This window comes from Taudactylus pleione, unplaced genomic scaffold (assembly GCF_031769625.1).
Source record: "Taudactylus pleione unplaced genomic scaffold, aTauple2 ptg000290l, whole genome shotgun sequence".
NCBI classification, from domain to species: domain Eukaryota; kingdom Metazoa; phylum Chordata; class Amphibia; order Anura; family Myobatrachidae; genus Taudactylus; species Taudactylus pleione.
This window is the reverse complement of record NW_028284692.1, coordinates 11,016,084-11,031,774: the sequence shown is the minus strand read 5'-3', so window position 1 is coordinate 11,031,774 and position 15,691 is coordinate 11,016,084. Positions and strand designations below refer to the sequence as shown.

The 15,691-nt window shown below is 44.6% G+C and overlaps 1 protein-coding gene across 1 annotated transcript in view; it reads right to left on the bottom strand.

Annotated features, from left to right (window-relative positions):
* Positions 1–10,205, bottom strand: part of LOC148511899 (myosin heavy chain, skeletal muscle-like) — a 319,183-nt gene extending 308,978 nt beyond the window's left edge. Inside the window, exon 1 of the mRNA XM_088482738.1 lies at positions 9,962–10,205. Within this exon, the coding sequence (XP_088338864.1) occupies positions 9,962–10,205 (244 nt within the window). The remainder of the gene's footprint in view (positions 1–9,961) is intronic.
* Between the last annotated feature and the right edge of the window lie 5,486 nt (positions 10,206–15,691).

Here is a 15,691-nt window from a genome sequence, read left to right as displayed (position 1 = left end):
TTTGACTATATACCCAAATGATCAGGACTCCTTTTTCAAAGATATTATAGAACTGTCCAGCATCTGTTGGTGGGTATGATGATATATTCAACAGTTCGTTATCTGTTTGGGAGGGGGGCTATATATACTGATAAATTACACAGTCCAGTATCTCTTGGGGGTATATGCTAGTAAATAGAACAGTCCAGTACCTGTTGGGGCATAATGGTGATAAATTGAACTATCCAATGCCTGCTGAGGAGGTATGGTAATAAATAGCACTGTGCCCTATCTATTAGGTCTCGGGTGTATAGTTATAAATTAGAGTATGCAAAATCTGCTGTTGGGCATGGTGATCAATAGGGTTGCTTTGAATAGGTTATTTTCACTGCCTAGCCTTATGCACAGTGATTTTTATTACAGAGGGAAAATGAACAGTGATTACAAATTGCATTTTGCTTGGTACTGTGAAAAGCTAAAACCTATCACATTCAAGAGGCTCTTAAATCACTGTGAAACATCTTTATAAAGTTATAGTGATTCTAATCCCATCCCCCCCCCCCCCAAAACATGTTGGGCAATAAAGCTAGCATCTAAACAATATATATATATATACATACATATATATACAGATATATCAGTGGCATAACTAGGATATTTGGAGCCCAGGGCAAATTTGAAAATGGAGCCCCCCCTCCCCACTATGAGCATGGCCACTGAAAAATGGGGCGTGTCAACATGACACACCTCTTTCTTGTCACTGGGAACATTTTTCCATTTGCACCTAAATGCAGTGCCCCTTATACAGTCCCCCTATGCAGTGCCCCTAGTAGTGGTCCCCCTTATATAGTACCCCCGGTATACAATGCCCCCAGTAGTGGTCCCTCTTATGCAGGCCCCCAGTAGTGCCCCTTATATCGTACCCCCAGTAGTGGTCCCCTTTATGCAGCCCCTGATTAGTTCACCTTATACAGGCCCCCAGTAGTGATCCCCCATATGCAGTGCCCCTTACACAGTTCCCCCTGTAGTCCCCTTTATGCAGTCCGCCATTAGTTTCCCTTATACAGTGCCCTCAGTAGTGATCCCCCATATGCAGCCCCCCAGTAGTGCCCCTTATACAGTGCCCCCAGTAGTTGTCCCCCTTATGCAGGCCCCTAGTAGTTGTCCCCCCTATGCAGTGCCCCCTGTAGTGGTTCTCCCTTTTCAGTGCCCCCTGTAGTCGTCCACCCTGTGCAGTGCCCCCAGTAGTAAGGCCCTTATATAGTGCCCCAGTAGGAGTCCCCCTTTGATGCAGTGCCCCCAGTAGTGGTCCCCCCAATGCAGTGCCCCCAGTAGTATCCCCCCCAGTAGTGGTCCCGTGCCCCCCCTCGAAGCATTGCCCCCAGTAGTAGTCCCCTCCTTAGTAATAGTCCCCCAGTGTAGTAGAGCCCAGTAGTGGTCCCCCCACTGAAGCAGTGCCCCCAGTAGTATCCCCCCGTAGTGGGAACCCTCCCCCCCCCCCTGAAGCAGTGCCCCCAGTAGTAGTCCCCTCCTTAGTAATAGACCCCTCCCTATAGTAGAGCCCAGTAGTGGTCACCCCCCCGAAGCAGTGCCCCCAGTAGTAATCCCCAGTAGTGGAACCCGCCCCCGAGGCAGTGCCCCCAGTAGTAGTCCCCTCCTTAGCCCCCCCGATAAATACACACTGAAATGAAACAAAGTAAAAATTCTTACCTGGATCCACGCTTCCACCGCCATCCGCACATCAGTCCTCCCGGGCTGGCGCGCTCTGCATTATGGGAGAAACGTCATGACATCTCTCCCATTACCCACTGCAGGAGCCGGAAGGGAGCCGGCTCTTGCAGTGAGTTTCTATCTGACGCTCATTGACTGCTGTTTAACACACACATCGCTGCCACCCTCCTGGTGCTATTGGGCAAGCGCTCAGGGGGAGGGAAGGGGCACGGCTGTGCAGCACAGGACCGGTGCTGGAAGCCTAGCGCCGGTCCTGTGTAAATGTGTAACGCTGACTACACTCACTGCGGTCGGCGCTACACTGGCTAACTAGGGAAGGCCGGTACCGTGGGCGGTGGCACCACGAGCCCCAAAACCACCACCCCCCACGTGCCGCCGGTCCCACGGTGCCCAGGGCACGTGCCCCGCTCACCCTGCCCTAGTTACGACACTATATATATATATATATATATAGTCCTGTATAGAACTGGCACTCTGTCGTTTAAATATTGATGCCAGGTTGCCTTCTGTGAAATTCAATATAGTAGCAAAGAAACAGCAGCACTCCTGGGCTTGATAATAGAATTAAGTAAATTTATTGCATGCCTATGTATGCCGACGTTTCAGGGCCAACATTCTCGTCTATACGATAGACGATTAATTCATGTTATGGACCGGCGGCATCGAGGCACTTGAATCATTAATTCACTATATTATAGAGATGAGCGGTTCGGATTCTGTTGAATCCGAACCGCTCCGAACATTGGGGATCCGAGTCCACCCGAACGCTGTTCGGTGTTCACTGCCTGACTCGGATCCCCATTCGAGGCCGAGCCGCAGCCTCCTGATGTCGGATTCTCGCGAGAGATTCCGACGTCAGGGCTCCTCTAGTGTAGGGCAAACCGCTGTGATAGCAGTCTGCCCTACACAGATCAAACACACAGCCGCCAGCGGCAGCTGTGTGTTTGTAATAGCCAATGAGAGTCACACAGACTCTCATTGGCTGCTGCACAGAGGGAGCCGGTTGGAGCTCACTCATGAGCTCCGTCTTCCCGCTCCCTCCGCGCATTATACAGCAGAGCAGACAGCGGGGATTCAGATACGTTTTTTTTTTTTAAATGTGTGTGTAAGGGGGCATTACTGGGGGGCATACTACTACTGGGGGCCTGCTAAGGGGGGGCACTACTACTACTGGGGGCCTGCTAAGGGGGTGAACTTCTACTACTGGGAGCCTGCTAGTGGGGGGCATACTACTACTGGGGGCCTGCTAAGGGGGGGCATACTACTACTGGGGGCCTGCTAATGGGGGCACTACTACTACTGGGGGCCTGCTAAGGGGTGCATACTACTACCGGGGGCCTGCTAAGGGGGGGCACTACTACTGGGGGCCTGCTAAGGGGGCACTACTACTACTGGAGGCCTGCTAAGGGGGGGCATACTACTACTGGGGGCCTGCTAATGGGGGCACTACTACTGGGGGCATGTTTATGGGGGCACTACTACTGGGCCACTACTACTGCGGGTACTACTACTGGGGGCATGCTAATGGGGGCACTACTACTGGGGGCATGTTTATGGGGGTACTACTACTGCGGGTACTACTACTGGGGGCATGCTAATGGGGGCACTACTACTGGGGGCCTGCTAATGGGGGCGCTACTACTGGGGGCATGCTAATGGGGGGCATACTACTACTGGGGGGCACTGCATAGGGGGCCCTACTATGAAGGGGACTGCATAGGGGGCACCACTACTGGGGCCATTGTGTAAGGGACACCACTGCTGGGGGCATTGTATAAGTGGCACTACTACTGTGGGCATTGTATAAGGGACATTACTACTGTGGGCTTTGTGTATAAGGGTCACTACTGTGGGCATTGTGTAAAAGGGGCACTACTGTGTGTCGTAACATAAATGAGAGACACTACTTTATGGTGTAATGTGAATCAGGGGCACTATGTGATGGAATGTGAATAAGATTGTGCACTGTGACTCCTTGGGCCGTAGCCCACTATGTAAACAAGTACTGTGATTCTGGTGACCGTACCCCACTGGGATCCAAATCCGGCAAAAATGGTCCGGCACACATCCCTACTATATTACTAACCAAGACTCTCCGATTAGACTAACATTTCAATACAGCAAATCCACTTTGAATTATTTGGATGTACAGGTTTCCATAAAGAACGGCCAGATATCGACAGGAGTGTATTAAAAACCAACAGACCGTAACACTCTTCTAGCAGCCGATAGCCATCATCCAAAATCCTTAGTGAGAGGATTACCTAAATCACAGATGTTGAGAATAGCGAGGATTTCAAGTGACCTTCTCAAACAAAGATTGAACTGCAAAAGATCATTGACAAATTTGTGACTAGAGGATATGCGCTAGCCACATTAAGAATACAGAGAGATGAAGTATTACTGATTAAACAGGAAGAGTTATTAAAACCCACAATTAAGAGTGACGAAAATGTCATACCCTGGAAACTGGAGTACCAGACTAGCAGTTCAGTCATACAAAGAGCCACACGAGCCCTGTAGCCGTTAGTGTCATCAGACAGAGACTTACACATGCTTTGAGGTAAACGACCAATGGAGTGTTATACAAGAGGCAGGAACATAAGAGACATGGTGGTACATACCGACATCACAGGATTCAACAACGTAATGCCTGAGAATACATTTCTATGCACTAAAGCTCCGGGGTGCTATAAATGTGCAAAATGTACAACATGTCAATATATGCTCACGGGTTCCACGTTTAAGCATCCACAACGGGACCAGACATATCAGATCAAATATGTACTTACCTGTACCTCTTCATTTGCTGTTTACCTTATTAAGTGTTCATGCAACTATTATTATGTAGGTAAAACTACCAGAACGGTAAGGGAGCGCAAGGCCTTGCATCGTTCGTCTATTAAATCAGCACTTACCAAGAAAGTAGCGGAACAACCTGTGGCTCGCCATTTTCTACAAGCAGGTCACCCTCTGTCTGATTTAAAACATCTAATAATTGATCATGTCCCACCTTCACTTCGTGGAGGCAATAGAGGGGGACAACTTTTACGGCTTGAGGCTACCGAGTTCCATAGATTGGGGCTATATAAACGACTGGCCTTAATGAGAAACTATCCTTTAATGTTTTTTCTTGATCAGTAACTTTGTTTATTATGCATTATATGACCAATATTTACCAAGGGTCATTAGTGAATCAACGCGATCTTGTCATATAGTGGAACTTTAAACAATCATCATTACTATTCGTATCAGTCACGTTTTAATATGTTATGTGTCCAGTCCTGTTATATTTGTAATATGTGGTGTGTAGAAGTATTTTGATATAACTCTTAATCTTAACGACAGCGTTGGTCTTCTTAGATATATAGCTCTGTGTTACATATGTTCTTTTCCTACTAGCCATATGATTATTCATTTGTATAAATTTTTCCCGTTCTGCAGGTTGTATTTGGGCCGGGGAGACAGTGTATCCATCCTGTGGACTGTCTCTATGGCAACCCACAAGCTCTGGAATGATGTCATCATTGGGGGCCTGAGTGGCCGCGCGCACGGCACCGCCTCCTCCTGCCTATACCGCTCTGCCGCAGCATGCAGTATGGAGACCTGTACTTAAAGGTAAGAAGCAATTATATTTCTTCTTGTTTGTTATTATTGTATATTTGCAACGCCAGCCTTGACAAACGGGTCGTGCATGGCCCTGAAACGTCGGCATACATAGGCATGCAATAAATTTACTTAATTCTATTATCAAGCCCGGGAGTGCCACTGTTTCTTTGATAATATTATATATATATATACACACACACACACACATAAACACACATAAATATGTATGCCATTCTAATGTGGTTAATGTTTTTTTTTCTCTTACTCCTCCCACCTTAATACATATTTGACAATTTCGTGCACCCACCCCATCATTTATATATATTTAATGATTTTGTTCCCCCACCCCTTGATATGTATATATTTTACTATTGATGACCCACCCCATCTTCACACGGGAGCAATTTTAAATTTACGGCGATAGTCTTGTTTAACTGAGGTCCTATAAGATTGCCTTGTAGATGACATTAGCAGTTTTTCCTCCTGACATAAAGATGAAAAGACTTAGTTTTGACGTGACACGCAAAAGGGCCACGTAAAGTTGTCTCCACTTAGGTCAACTCCAGCCACGTTAGGTGTCTGTCCCTGTGCTTTGTTGTCATGCCAAAGCAGACTCTTACCAGGAATTGGACTCAATAATGAAAGAATTCTTTTTCATATAAATTAAATAGGGACGGTAAAAAACAGGATAAAATTTTGTATCTGTAAACAGGGCTTACATCAATTTTTCTGGAGAAACCAGATAATATGTATCAATCCCTACATAGTATAATATAAAGTCCATCATTGTGATATATCTTTAATGGTTTAGGCAACGTAAGCCAAGAAAGCGCTTGGACGTCCATTTTTTTTATTGACTTGCTTCACTAAAATCGTCACTGCTCAACTTCCTTTTGTCATACATTAATATTTCATGCACCTAATCCTTCCTCGACAAACACTCTATAGAATAGTGAACCATCCAGTGATTCTCGAGATTAGCCCGAGCAAACAGACAGATGCCTACCAGGGACCGTTTTTTCATTGACTTGCTTCACTAAAATCGTCATTGCTCGGCTCCTTTTGTCATGCATTAATGTTTCATACACCTAAATCTTTCTTGACCAATGCTCTATAGAATAGTGAAAACTGCATCAAAATACGTCCACTGGTTCTCAAGATTAACCCGAACAGACAGAGAGACACCTACTATTTCTTCACCCCTCCCACCAACGCATCCCTTATATACCTACCCCTTATATAATATAGTTAATTATTTTCTTCCTCCATATCTTTATAATTTTACTCAAAATGTATATATGCTCATAATGTATGTATGTATTTTTACTCTTTATATATATATAAAATCTTGGGGGTAATTAGCTCGGCAGAGGGTGGATTGGTGCAGTGTTTAGGTGCTTAATGAGGGTCCACACACAGCTTTCGAGTAAAACAAATAAGATGATGGTGCTTTACTTTCAGAAGGGAAAAACAGGTACAACACAAAGGAACAGAAAATAATAAACAACCTAGCCCCTGTTTAGGGCTTCTAACTCACTTCTTGAGCCCTCTCTATTGTGGTGCAGCTAGTGTGCCAACAAAGTCTCTGCCTGCTTCTTGCAGGTCTATTGCCGGCTCCAGCCTGGCTTGGCTTGGCTGCAACAGCTACACAAATACAGTCTGGGTGGCCTTTCCTGTATCCTACAGATTTAGGCCCTGGCTTCCTCAGCCTGCAGCTTCACTGCTTTCTTGTCACACAGTCTGAGAGTTTGTGGTCCCCCCTTGCCTCCTGCATGGTCCAGGCACAGGCATCCTGGCCCACAATGGCTCGCTTAGCTTCACTGGGCTCTCTGGCTGCCACAATCCCACACAGATTGTTTCCCACAGCAGCCTGACTGGTCTGTCTTCTCATCAGCCCACACCTGAGCTCTATCCACAAGGCAGCAATTAGGCATCCTCCCACAATGCTTCTAGTCTGTGTGGGTGGATCTCCCTTCCCCCACACAGAATCTGCTGCTCACCAGTGCCACCTCTGGTGATACTGCCACAATATATATTATATATATATTAAATTTATCTGGTGGGGGTGATTTGGGCTCATACCATCTGGAGTTCCTTGTCTTTACAAGCAACTGTTGCTCCTCCTTGTCAGGCTCGTTTTCTTGGGGGATGAGACGTCATGATGCCTCATACCCCAGTGTCAGTAACATGGTGCTGACATCACCAGAAGTGGTGAGCCAGCGGGGATAGATGGGTGCTGAGTCACTAAAGTAACCATTGCACTCGCACCTGCAGGCGATCAGATATTGGCAGAGCAGCAAGACTGAGCTGGGACTAGCAGAGGTTGTGCCTATCCCAGGGCATCGGGCCCTGTGCAATAGCAGCTGCCTGACCACCCATGCTACAGCCCAGGTTACCAGCCCTTTATCTGAGTTTACGCTACTACTGACTATAACTCACTGGGGTCTATTTATTAAGAGTTGGTGCTAACTAACAATCTGCATCGCCACCTGTCGCAGTGATACAGATTTCATTAGCACCGGAATTTACCAACAAAGGGCTTTTTGTATCCCAGTGAAATCCCCTCACTTCTGCAAGTGTTCGCTATCCTTCACTGGCACACCACAATGCAATGCACACAGTATTTTGTACCAGTGAGGATGAAGCTAAACATTTGCAGCTCCCCCATTGCTGGATATAAGGTAACACCAATCAACAAGAAGCAAATCCTTTTGTGCTTAACAAATTACATTAAGCTTCCATTCCCCTAGAGGAATGGTGGCATGCAGCGCTAAATAGGTAAACTCAAGAGAAAAGGGATTTCTTAGCTTGATAAATAGATCCCCCTGGGGTCTATTCATCAATACATAATTATCGCAACCTTTCAGAGACATTCATCATGCCTCATTGCATAAAGTACAGGTTGAGTCTCCCATATCCAAAATGCTTGGGACCAGGGGTATTTTGGATAATGGAATATTCTGTATTTGGAATATTTGCATATCATAATGAAATATCTTGGAAATGGGACCAAAATATACACACAAAATGCATTTATGTGTTAAATACATCTTATACACACAGCCTGCAGGTCATTTTATACAATATGTTTAAGAATTTTGTGGCTCAAGCAAAGTTTGTGTTACATATATGAAATTCATTTATGTTTCATATACACCTTATACAGACAGTCTGAAGGTAATTTTATACAATATGTTTAATAATTTTGTGCCTTAGACAAAGTTTGTGTACATTGAACAATCAAAAATAAAAGGTTTCATTATCTCAGTCATGCCAAAATAATTCTGTATTTCGGAATATTTGGATATGGGAGACTCAACCTGTATCACTTCCAAAAAGTTGCTCTTTTTGCGGAGTCAGCTTTTCGGAATTGTGATACTTTTCCTCTGCAGCTGAGGTGTCCATAAGGACTTCCTCAAACTATGCATTCCTCTTTAACATTTATTTTGTCACCGGCATCTGTACCCTCCCAATCCAACCCCCCTGCTGATCCACATTCACAATTGCGAGCAACCACCCACCACGCCATTGAATCTCCCCCCCCCACCAATGTTTATTTAAGCCCCCTATCCACCGTTGCCTTCCCCACTGCATCCTTTCACCTGTCTCCTCGCAGCGGTGCCGTGGAGCCTGAACAGGAGGAGCAACGTCAGTGAGGTGAGCCGGAGGCAGTGTGAGGGATAATGACCTGCTTTGCCGACAGAGCTCTCAGCTCCTGGAGTTATGCAGTTACAGCAGGGAGGGATCTGAAGAGACTCCACTGCTGCAGAGGCTGCAGTGTAAATAGCAGCCTGTGAAGATTATTGGGGGCTGTACGTCATCTCAGGATGGCGTACTGTAACACCACCAAGTTCCAAAAATAATGCTTTTTCTGAACTTGATGAATGGCCCTGACACTTAATTTATACAAAAGTACAGTATGTGAAAGTGTTAATTTTTACCTGCTTTTGTATAAAGTGATGCTGAATAGACGACTCTCTCTTATCTACTGTAGAAGCCAAACATTTATGAAATCCACTGTGTTTGAGCTAAATCTAAGGATTTACTGTTTCTGAACGAACTTACTGTATTAAATGCCATGCTACAGTTCATACAGATAACTTGCTTACACAAGATCTACAATATAACATTTAGTTAAAAGGGAGCTGTCAAAAACAGCTCCTTGGTCATGACGTTTATTAAAGTGAACTCTACTGTGCACGCAGAGAATATATTAGTAGTAAAGTAGATAATAAAGGGTGCTGTATAATATATTGCTTGCTTACACAGTTATGTTCATTTGCATATGTTTTTGAAAGTTATTAACAAAAATGTAACATTGGCAACTGTATATCTATATGCGTTTCCCAATATACATAACTGTGAAATCAAAGTTCAACAATGTATAGCCAAATTAAAGTATTATAAGTAATAGAAACAAAACAGAACCTAAATACTATATATGCAAATATACTTTACTGTATATTGGTTAAACAGTCTTAAACTGTATACTCGTACATATATTACATGTTATGTATTTTTTTAGGGATATTATACAGTAAAAAACACAATTGCAATATTTTCTAACAAAAACAAGATAAAAAAGATCACCCTAAGTTTGTCTTGCAATATATGAGAGACAATTACAGGTCACAGGGCACGCTTACCTGTGGAGTGTTTAAGTTGAGCTCCTGTGGTTGCTGACCGAGCTGATTTAAATTTAAGATATTGGCTTGTGCTGTGCCAGCTGTCGCATTTGTGTCTTCTTCGTCTGGGAGACCTGACAAACTTTTCACCTGGGACAACAACTCCTGGTTACCTTCCAACGTCTGTGTCTGCAGTAGGTTTTCTTGCTTCTGTGAAGACAGCAGGCAGCTGTGAGGTGCTTTGGTCTGTTCTGAATCCATTCGCCTGTGAAATTTAATCTACTAGAACTGAGGTGTTGTTATATTGAAGAAAACTGTCAGTTTAAACCAGGAATAACTTTTTCTGATCCTGTCGTGGCCTCTTTTGAAGTTTAAACTCTAAAGACGCAATCATTCCTGGGCTTCTGCTCCAAACTGCTTTCCATCCAACAAAATAATATAAATTAAATAAAATGTTAGATTTTTCCAACTACCTAGATTTAGAAGGAAAAAGTTAAGTAATATTTCCTACATTCTCAATAGAAACTCTGAGGCAGGAGGCATGTGTGTAAGAAAATCACAGTATCACTTCCAAAACAAAATACCTAATTGTCTAGAGAATGCTGGACTCATTACCATTATTTGATGTAATCTAAGCACATAGTTTTCCTTAAAAGTGCCTGGCTGACTTCTGACTATACTAGAGTACACCATGCCCTGTGAGCGGGGTTTTGCTTTTATTTTATTTTTTTTATTTCTGGAGTGTTTCCAAATGCACAGAATTAAAAAAACATGAAGGCCCATATACAGAAGTATATTGGTTCTTGCACAATGAAAGTACTTCTTTGATCTTGAGTTTACAAAATAATAATGATTGCTTCTATAGGTCTCAGGACGCAGAGAAATAGTATGCATAACCATCAAGTTAATTATTTATCAGGTGCTTTGGTGGGAAGGGTCAGGTTTGTGCCCCTGTGATGAGAATCAATTCCTCCAGCTAATTCATGCATGCCCCCTGCTAATGTAAAACACTTTTCCTGTTTGCAAAGAAAACAATTAAGCATTTCCTTGTTTTTATTTTCTTTCAGTAATTGTCCAAATATAATAATATGGGTATTGTGCTAATGTATTTAGTGTAAGTAGATGTATACCCAAGTGAAAAGTGCATAAATTAGATGATATAATAAGAGTATAAAGAACAGGCAGGGGCGTATTTATAATGGGTGCAGGGTGTGTGCTGCACATGGGCCCTCACCGCACACCATGCAGCCATCCTTTTGTTTTTTTCATACTTCCCTTTCTGAAGTCCCACGGAGTAGCGCAGCCATTTTCCAGACGTTTTGCAAAGGTAGGAAATCACCAGGAACATGGCTGCCACACAACTTTCTCTGTGACCTGCGCATGCACAGTAGACTCCGGGCACAGACTAGTGCCCAGAGTCTACTGCTGCTGTCAGTTTGCTGATGGCAGCCGGGGAGAGAGGAGGGGGCCCCAGACGGGGAGTGAATACCAGACTTGGACTGGGCCGCCAGGGATTCGGGGAGATCCCCGGTGGTCCCCGGTGATTAATAGCCATGTCCTCTATCTTGGAAAGGCAGAGCCTAGACCAGGTCACCGGCGCTGTTAGCAGGGCTGGCTCTACAGTGCAGCTAGTTGCCAGGCAGTCATTAGGTTGTTGACTGTCCTGGCAGATGGCAAACTACGAGCGGTGGGTGTATACTGTATACTGCCGTTCACCTTCCCCGTGGGCTGTTTCAATCACCTCCCGTGCTGCTCACTGCTTATTTGTTTACATTTTGCAACTTCTGGGCTGGTGTCAGTAGCTGGTCCCTCCCCCGGGACCAGCTACCAATGAGCTGGGTTTATCACTCCCAGACCGGCCCCCGCTGCCCTGCGCATGGCTGTAGGTAACAAAGGGGCCAGGACAATAAAAAAAAAAAACGTTAATAAGTGTGACCCCCCTGCCCCCTCCCTACATGTGTACCTTATCTGCATCCTCTGAATTGTAACAGCCCCTCCTGTAACCACCTCCCTGCCAGCTGCCTATTCTGTATACTATGTATATACTGTATGCTATGTGTATACTATGTATATGTACACTGTATATATACATTTATGTACTATATATATATTTTATTTATATATACATACACACACATATACATACAGTATATATCTATGTGTATACTATATATTTGTATGTATGACTTGTATATGTAACATAAAATAAAAAAATTTGCTAGTAATAAAAAAGGCTTATCTGGTTCAAATCAAGGCAAGTTCATGAAAGTAAGACCAAGGAGCTTCCTTCATTTTTATCTAGTCATTGTATCACTAATTAAATTTTTTATATATACACAATTACATAATCTGTTTTGTAAGGGGGAACCTCTCATTAACTACGATGTAATATCCTGGTCAGGGGCATTGCTAGAGAGGAGGGGGCCCGTGTGCAGTCTCCGACACGGGCCCCTCCTCTCTGTCCGGCGGCCAGCAGTGCACTGAGCTGTGCGCGGCCAGCACCGTAGTTATAGACTCTGGGCACTAGAGTGCGCCCAGAGTCTATAGAGTATGCGCAGGTCACCGGGAAAATGGCCACGGCTGCCAGCCTATACCCTACCATACTTCCAGGCTGCCTGGCTATATACCCTGGCTGGCGTACTTCCAGGGGCCTGTAATACAATGCAATGAAAGATGCTGCAGCCCTCACAGACAACCAGGTGGGTAAATACCCAGCAGTGCCCCAGACAGCAGCCCCCCAGGTGCATGCACACCTAGGAATTCCACAGAGGCATTCACCTAGCAGCAGGAAATGCTTGGTATCCACTGCTCGCTAACTCATTAACTCGTGATGAAAGAGAAGATGATGATCTCCGGCGGTCTGCAGGCAGGGGAGGGGGAGCAATGGGTGACCTCTGCCGCAGTGACTGCGAGGGAAGCAGCCACCAATCCCAACATCCACAGAAAAGATCAACAGGCGGTCATAATATGGGGCAGATTAAATTGGGTGAAAGGAAAAAACTTTGCAGCCCTTGCACTCAATTTTGGAATACCGCAGATATGCGCGCTCCCGATACCCATGGTATGCAATTTAAAAAATAGTGGTCGCGGGGTTTTCAGCTCTGAAAACCCCGGGCAGTATGTGTATATATATATAATTAACTCTTCACTTACCTGCACGGGGGTCTCCGGTGGTCTCTGCAGCTCCTGGTGGCCTTCTCTCTATCTTCTCACTGTAGTGGGGCCTGCTCGGAGTCCTGGGGGTGGCTGGGAGGCTCCAGGGGCTGGTGGGAGGGGCAAGGGCTGCTGAGAGATGTAGCTCTCCCAGCGCCCATTCCAGGGGCCACACTTCACTGGGGGGGAACAGACATACACCGGGGTTCACACAAACACACACATATACACACAAACTCACTAATACCCTACTTATAAACACCACACACACTGACATACTCACCGCTGCTGCAGAAGAGCCAGCTCCCGACTCAGGATACAGAAGACAGCACTGCAAAAGGTAAGTAATTATGGACTAATTACAGTAAGCTAATTGTAAACATCCAATTGCTTAATTAGTCCTCAGGGGGGGTACCGCAGGAGTGCCAGAGCAAGTCCCGGTGTTTTTTCCTAAAATGAACAATTTTAGGAAAAAGCACACTTGCTCAGGAGGTGCGAGAAAAAAAACCTCCCAGCACGGGAAAAAAAACAAAAAACAATGCACCTAATTGAATAGCAGGTGTGCGTTTTTTTGCTATTCTCACACACAATTGAATAAGCCCCTGTGTGTGTGTGACCCCGGCTTTGAGATGCTGCCTGTGCTGCTCACCTCATATCCCTACTTTCCAGCACCTGACGCCACTAGCAGGTAATCAAGGGAGGATGAGTAGTGGATAAGTAAGGGGTGGATTGATCTGCGAAGCACAGCCATAGGTGGCTTGTCCCTGGGGAGGGATCACCCACCATGAACAAATCATGTCTGTTTCAGCCATTAATATGCCAGGGCTTGCTGGATATGTTGGGTCACATATTTAAAAAAAAAATTATAATAATAATAATAAGTTGTTTACAGTGGCACCTGTGAGGTCTATGGCCAATCCGCCCCTGCCTACAACAGAGCTATATGGAATGTACTTTTCTATGTAATTTATAAATCAATCCTGTTTCCATGCAGAGATTTTCACTCCCTCACTGGCAAATTAATGCTGCAGGTAACGACTTAAGGCAATATGGTATCCGGTCTAAAGATCTACAGTAAAAAGGTAGACAATGTCTTGAAAGACACCAGATGTTAGACAGGTAATAGGTCGACAGGGACAAAAGATTGACACACTAAAGGTCGACATGTAAGAAGGCCTACATATACACATTGACGACAGTGTCAAAAGGTCGACATGCAAATGGTCGACGCATGATTTTTTTTTAAATTTTTAAGGGTTAGGTTTAGAGTTAGGCATTTACCGGTGGGTTAGGGTTAGTCACTTACCCAAACGGTTAGGGTTAGGCACCAGGAGGGAGGGTTAGGGTTAGGTACCAAAGGGAGGATAAGGATGAAGATTAGGGTTAGAAAACAAAAAAACATGTGCCGACCATTTTCATGTCGACTTTTGACACTGTCAACTATTTGTCCCCGTCGACATTTTGTCCCTGTCTAACATCTGGTGTCTATCTAGACCAAGGATGGGGAACCTCAGGCCCGGGGGCCATATAAGGCCCCGGAATCATTTGGCCTGGCAGTCGGAGCTTTTCTCTGCTTGCCTCATCTCATAGAATGGCACCCTGCAGCCAGAATCAATGCAGCAGTGCCGCCTGGAGCATCCTTAGGATGCTTCAGACGGTAACACTGCAGCCCTTACAGCTCTCCGGAGCATCCTGAGGATGCTCCGGGCATTGCTGTAATCACCATCGATTGTGGCCCCACACCCGTCTGACATCACATGTAGGGGGCGTGGTCTGCATAAGGCCCCGCAAATAATGTTATATATATCAAAAGAGCCCTCAGCAGGAAAAAGGGTCCCCACGCCTGATCTAGACATTGTCTACCTTTTTACTGTAGATCTTTCAATCCATAACCGGCAATATACAGGTATAAATGCGCATTGAGACTTGAAAGAGGGGATCCTGCAAAACCTCTCAGGCTTTGCAAGTCCCTCATAGAAGCGCATAGGGTAACAATATCTCAAGATGGGGTTATCTAGTGGCAGAAAGATTTCCGCTGCTTGATAAATAGATTAGACACCACACTGCAGTCAACATAGGAGGCTATGGGGACCCGGTAACCAGCATCTAATTAAATAGGGTGGTCTCCCGACAAAAAAAAAAGTCAAAGAAAGCAGTTACCAATGCGTCATAAATAGAGCCCTAAAAATCATGTTAATCATTTTATATATTTTGGACACAGAAGAAATTCTGTTGACAGAAATGAACACTTGCTCAATATAATGTAGTTATAACGAGCTCTCAGAGTTCCAGGAACAATTACAATTTACATAAAGCTTATCATGGGGAAATTATTGGCTAATTGAAAGAATTGGCATTAATGCACATTAGATTCAAAATGGTTTACACATATTACAATTAATTAATAATGTGTGATGAGGATCAAAGGGACCAACTAGCAAGAAAAAAGAAATGCTAGCACTATCCATGAGTGAAAATTAAAGAATAGTAGATTAGGTAAAATCATTGGCCATTAAATCTAGTAACAGAAACGCAGTTCTTACAGTATGTACCCTTAAATGTCTCTTTATTTTAAGTTTGCAACAACTACATGG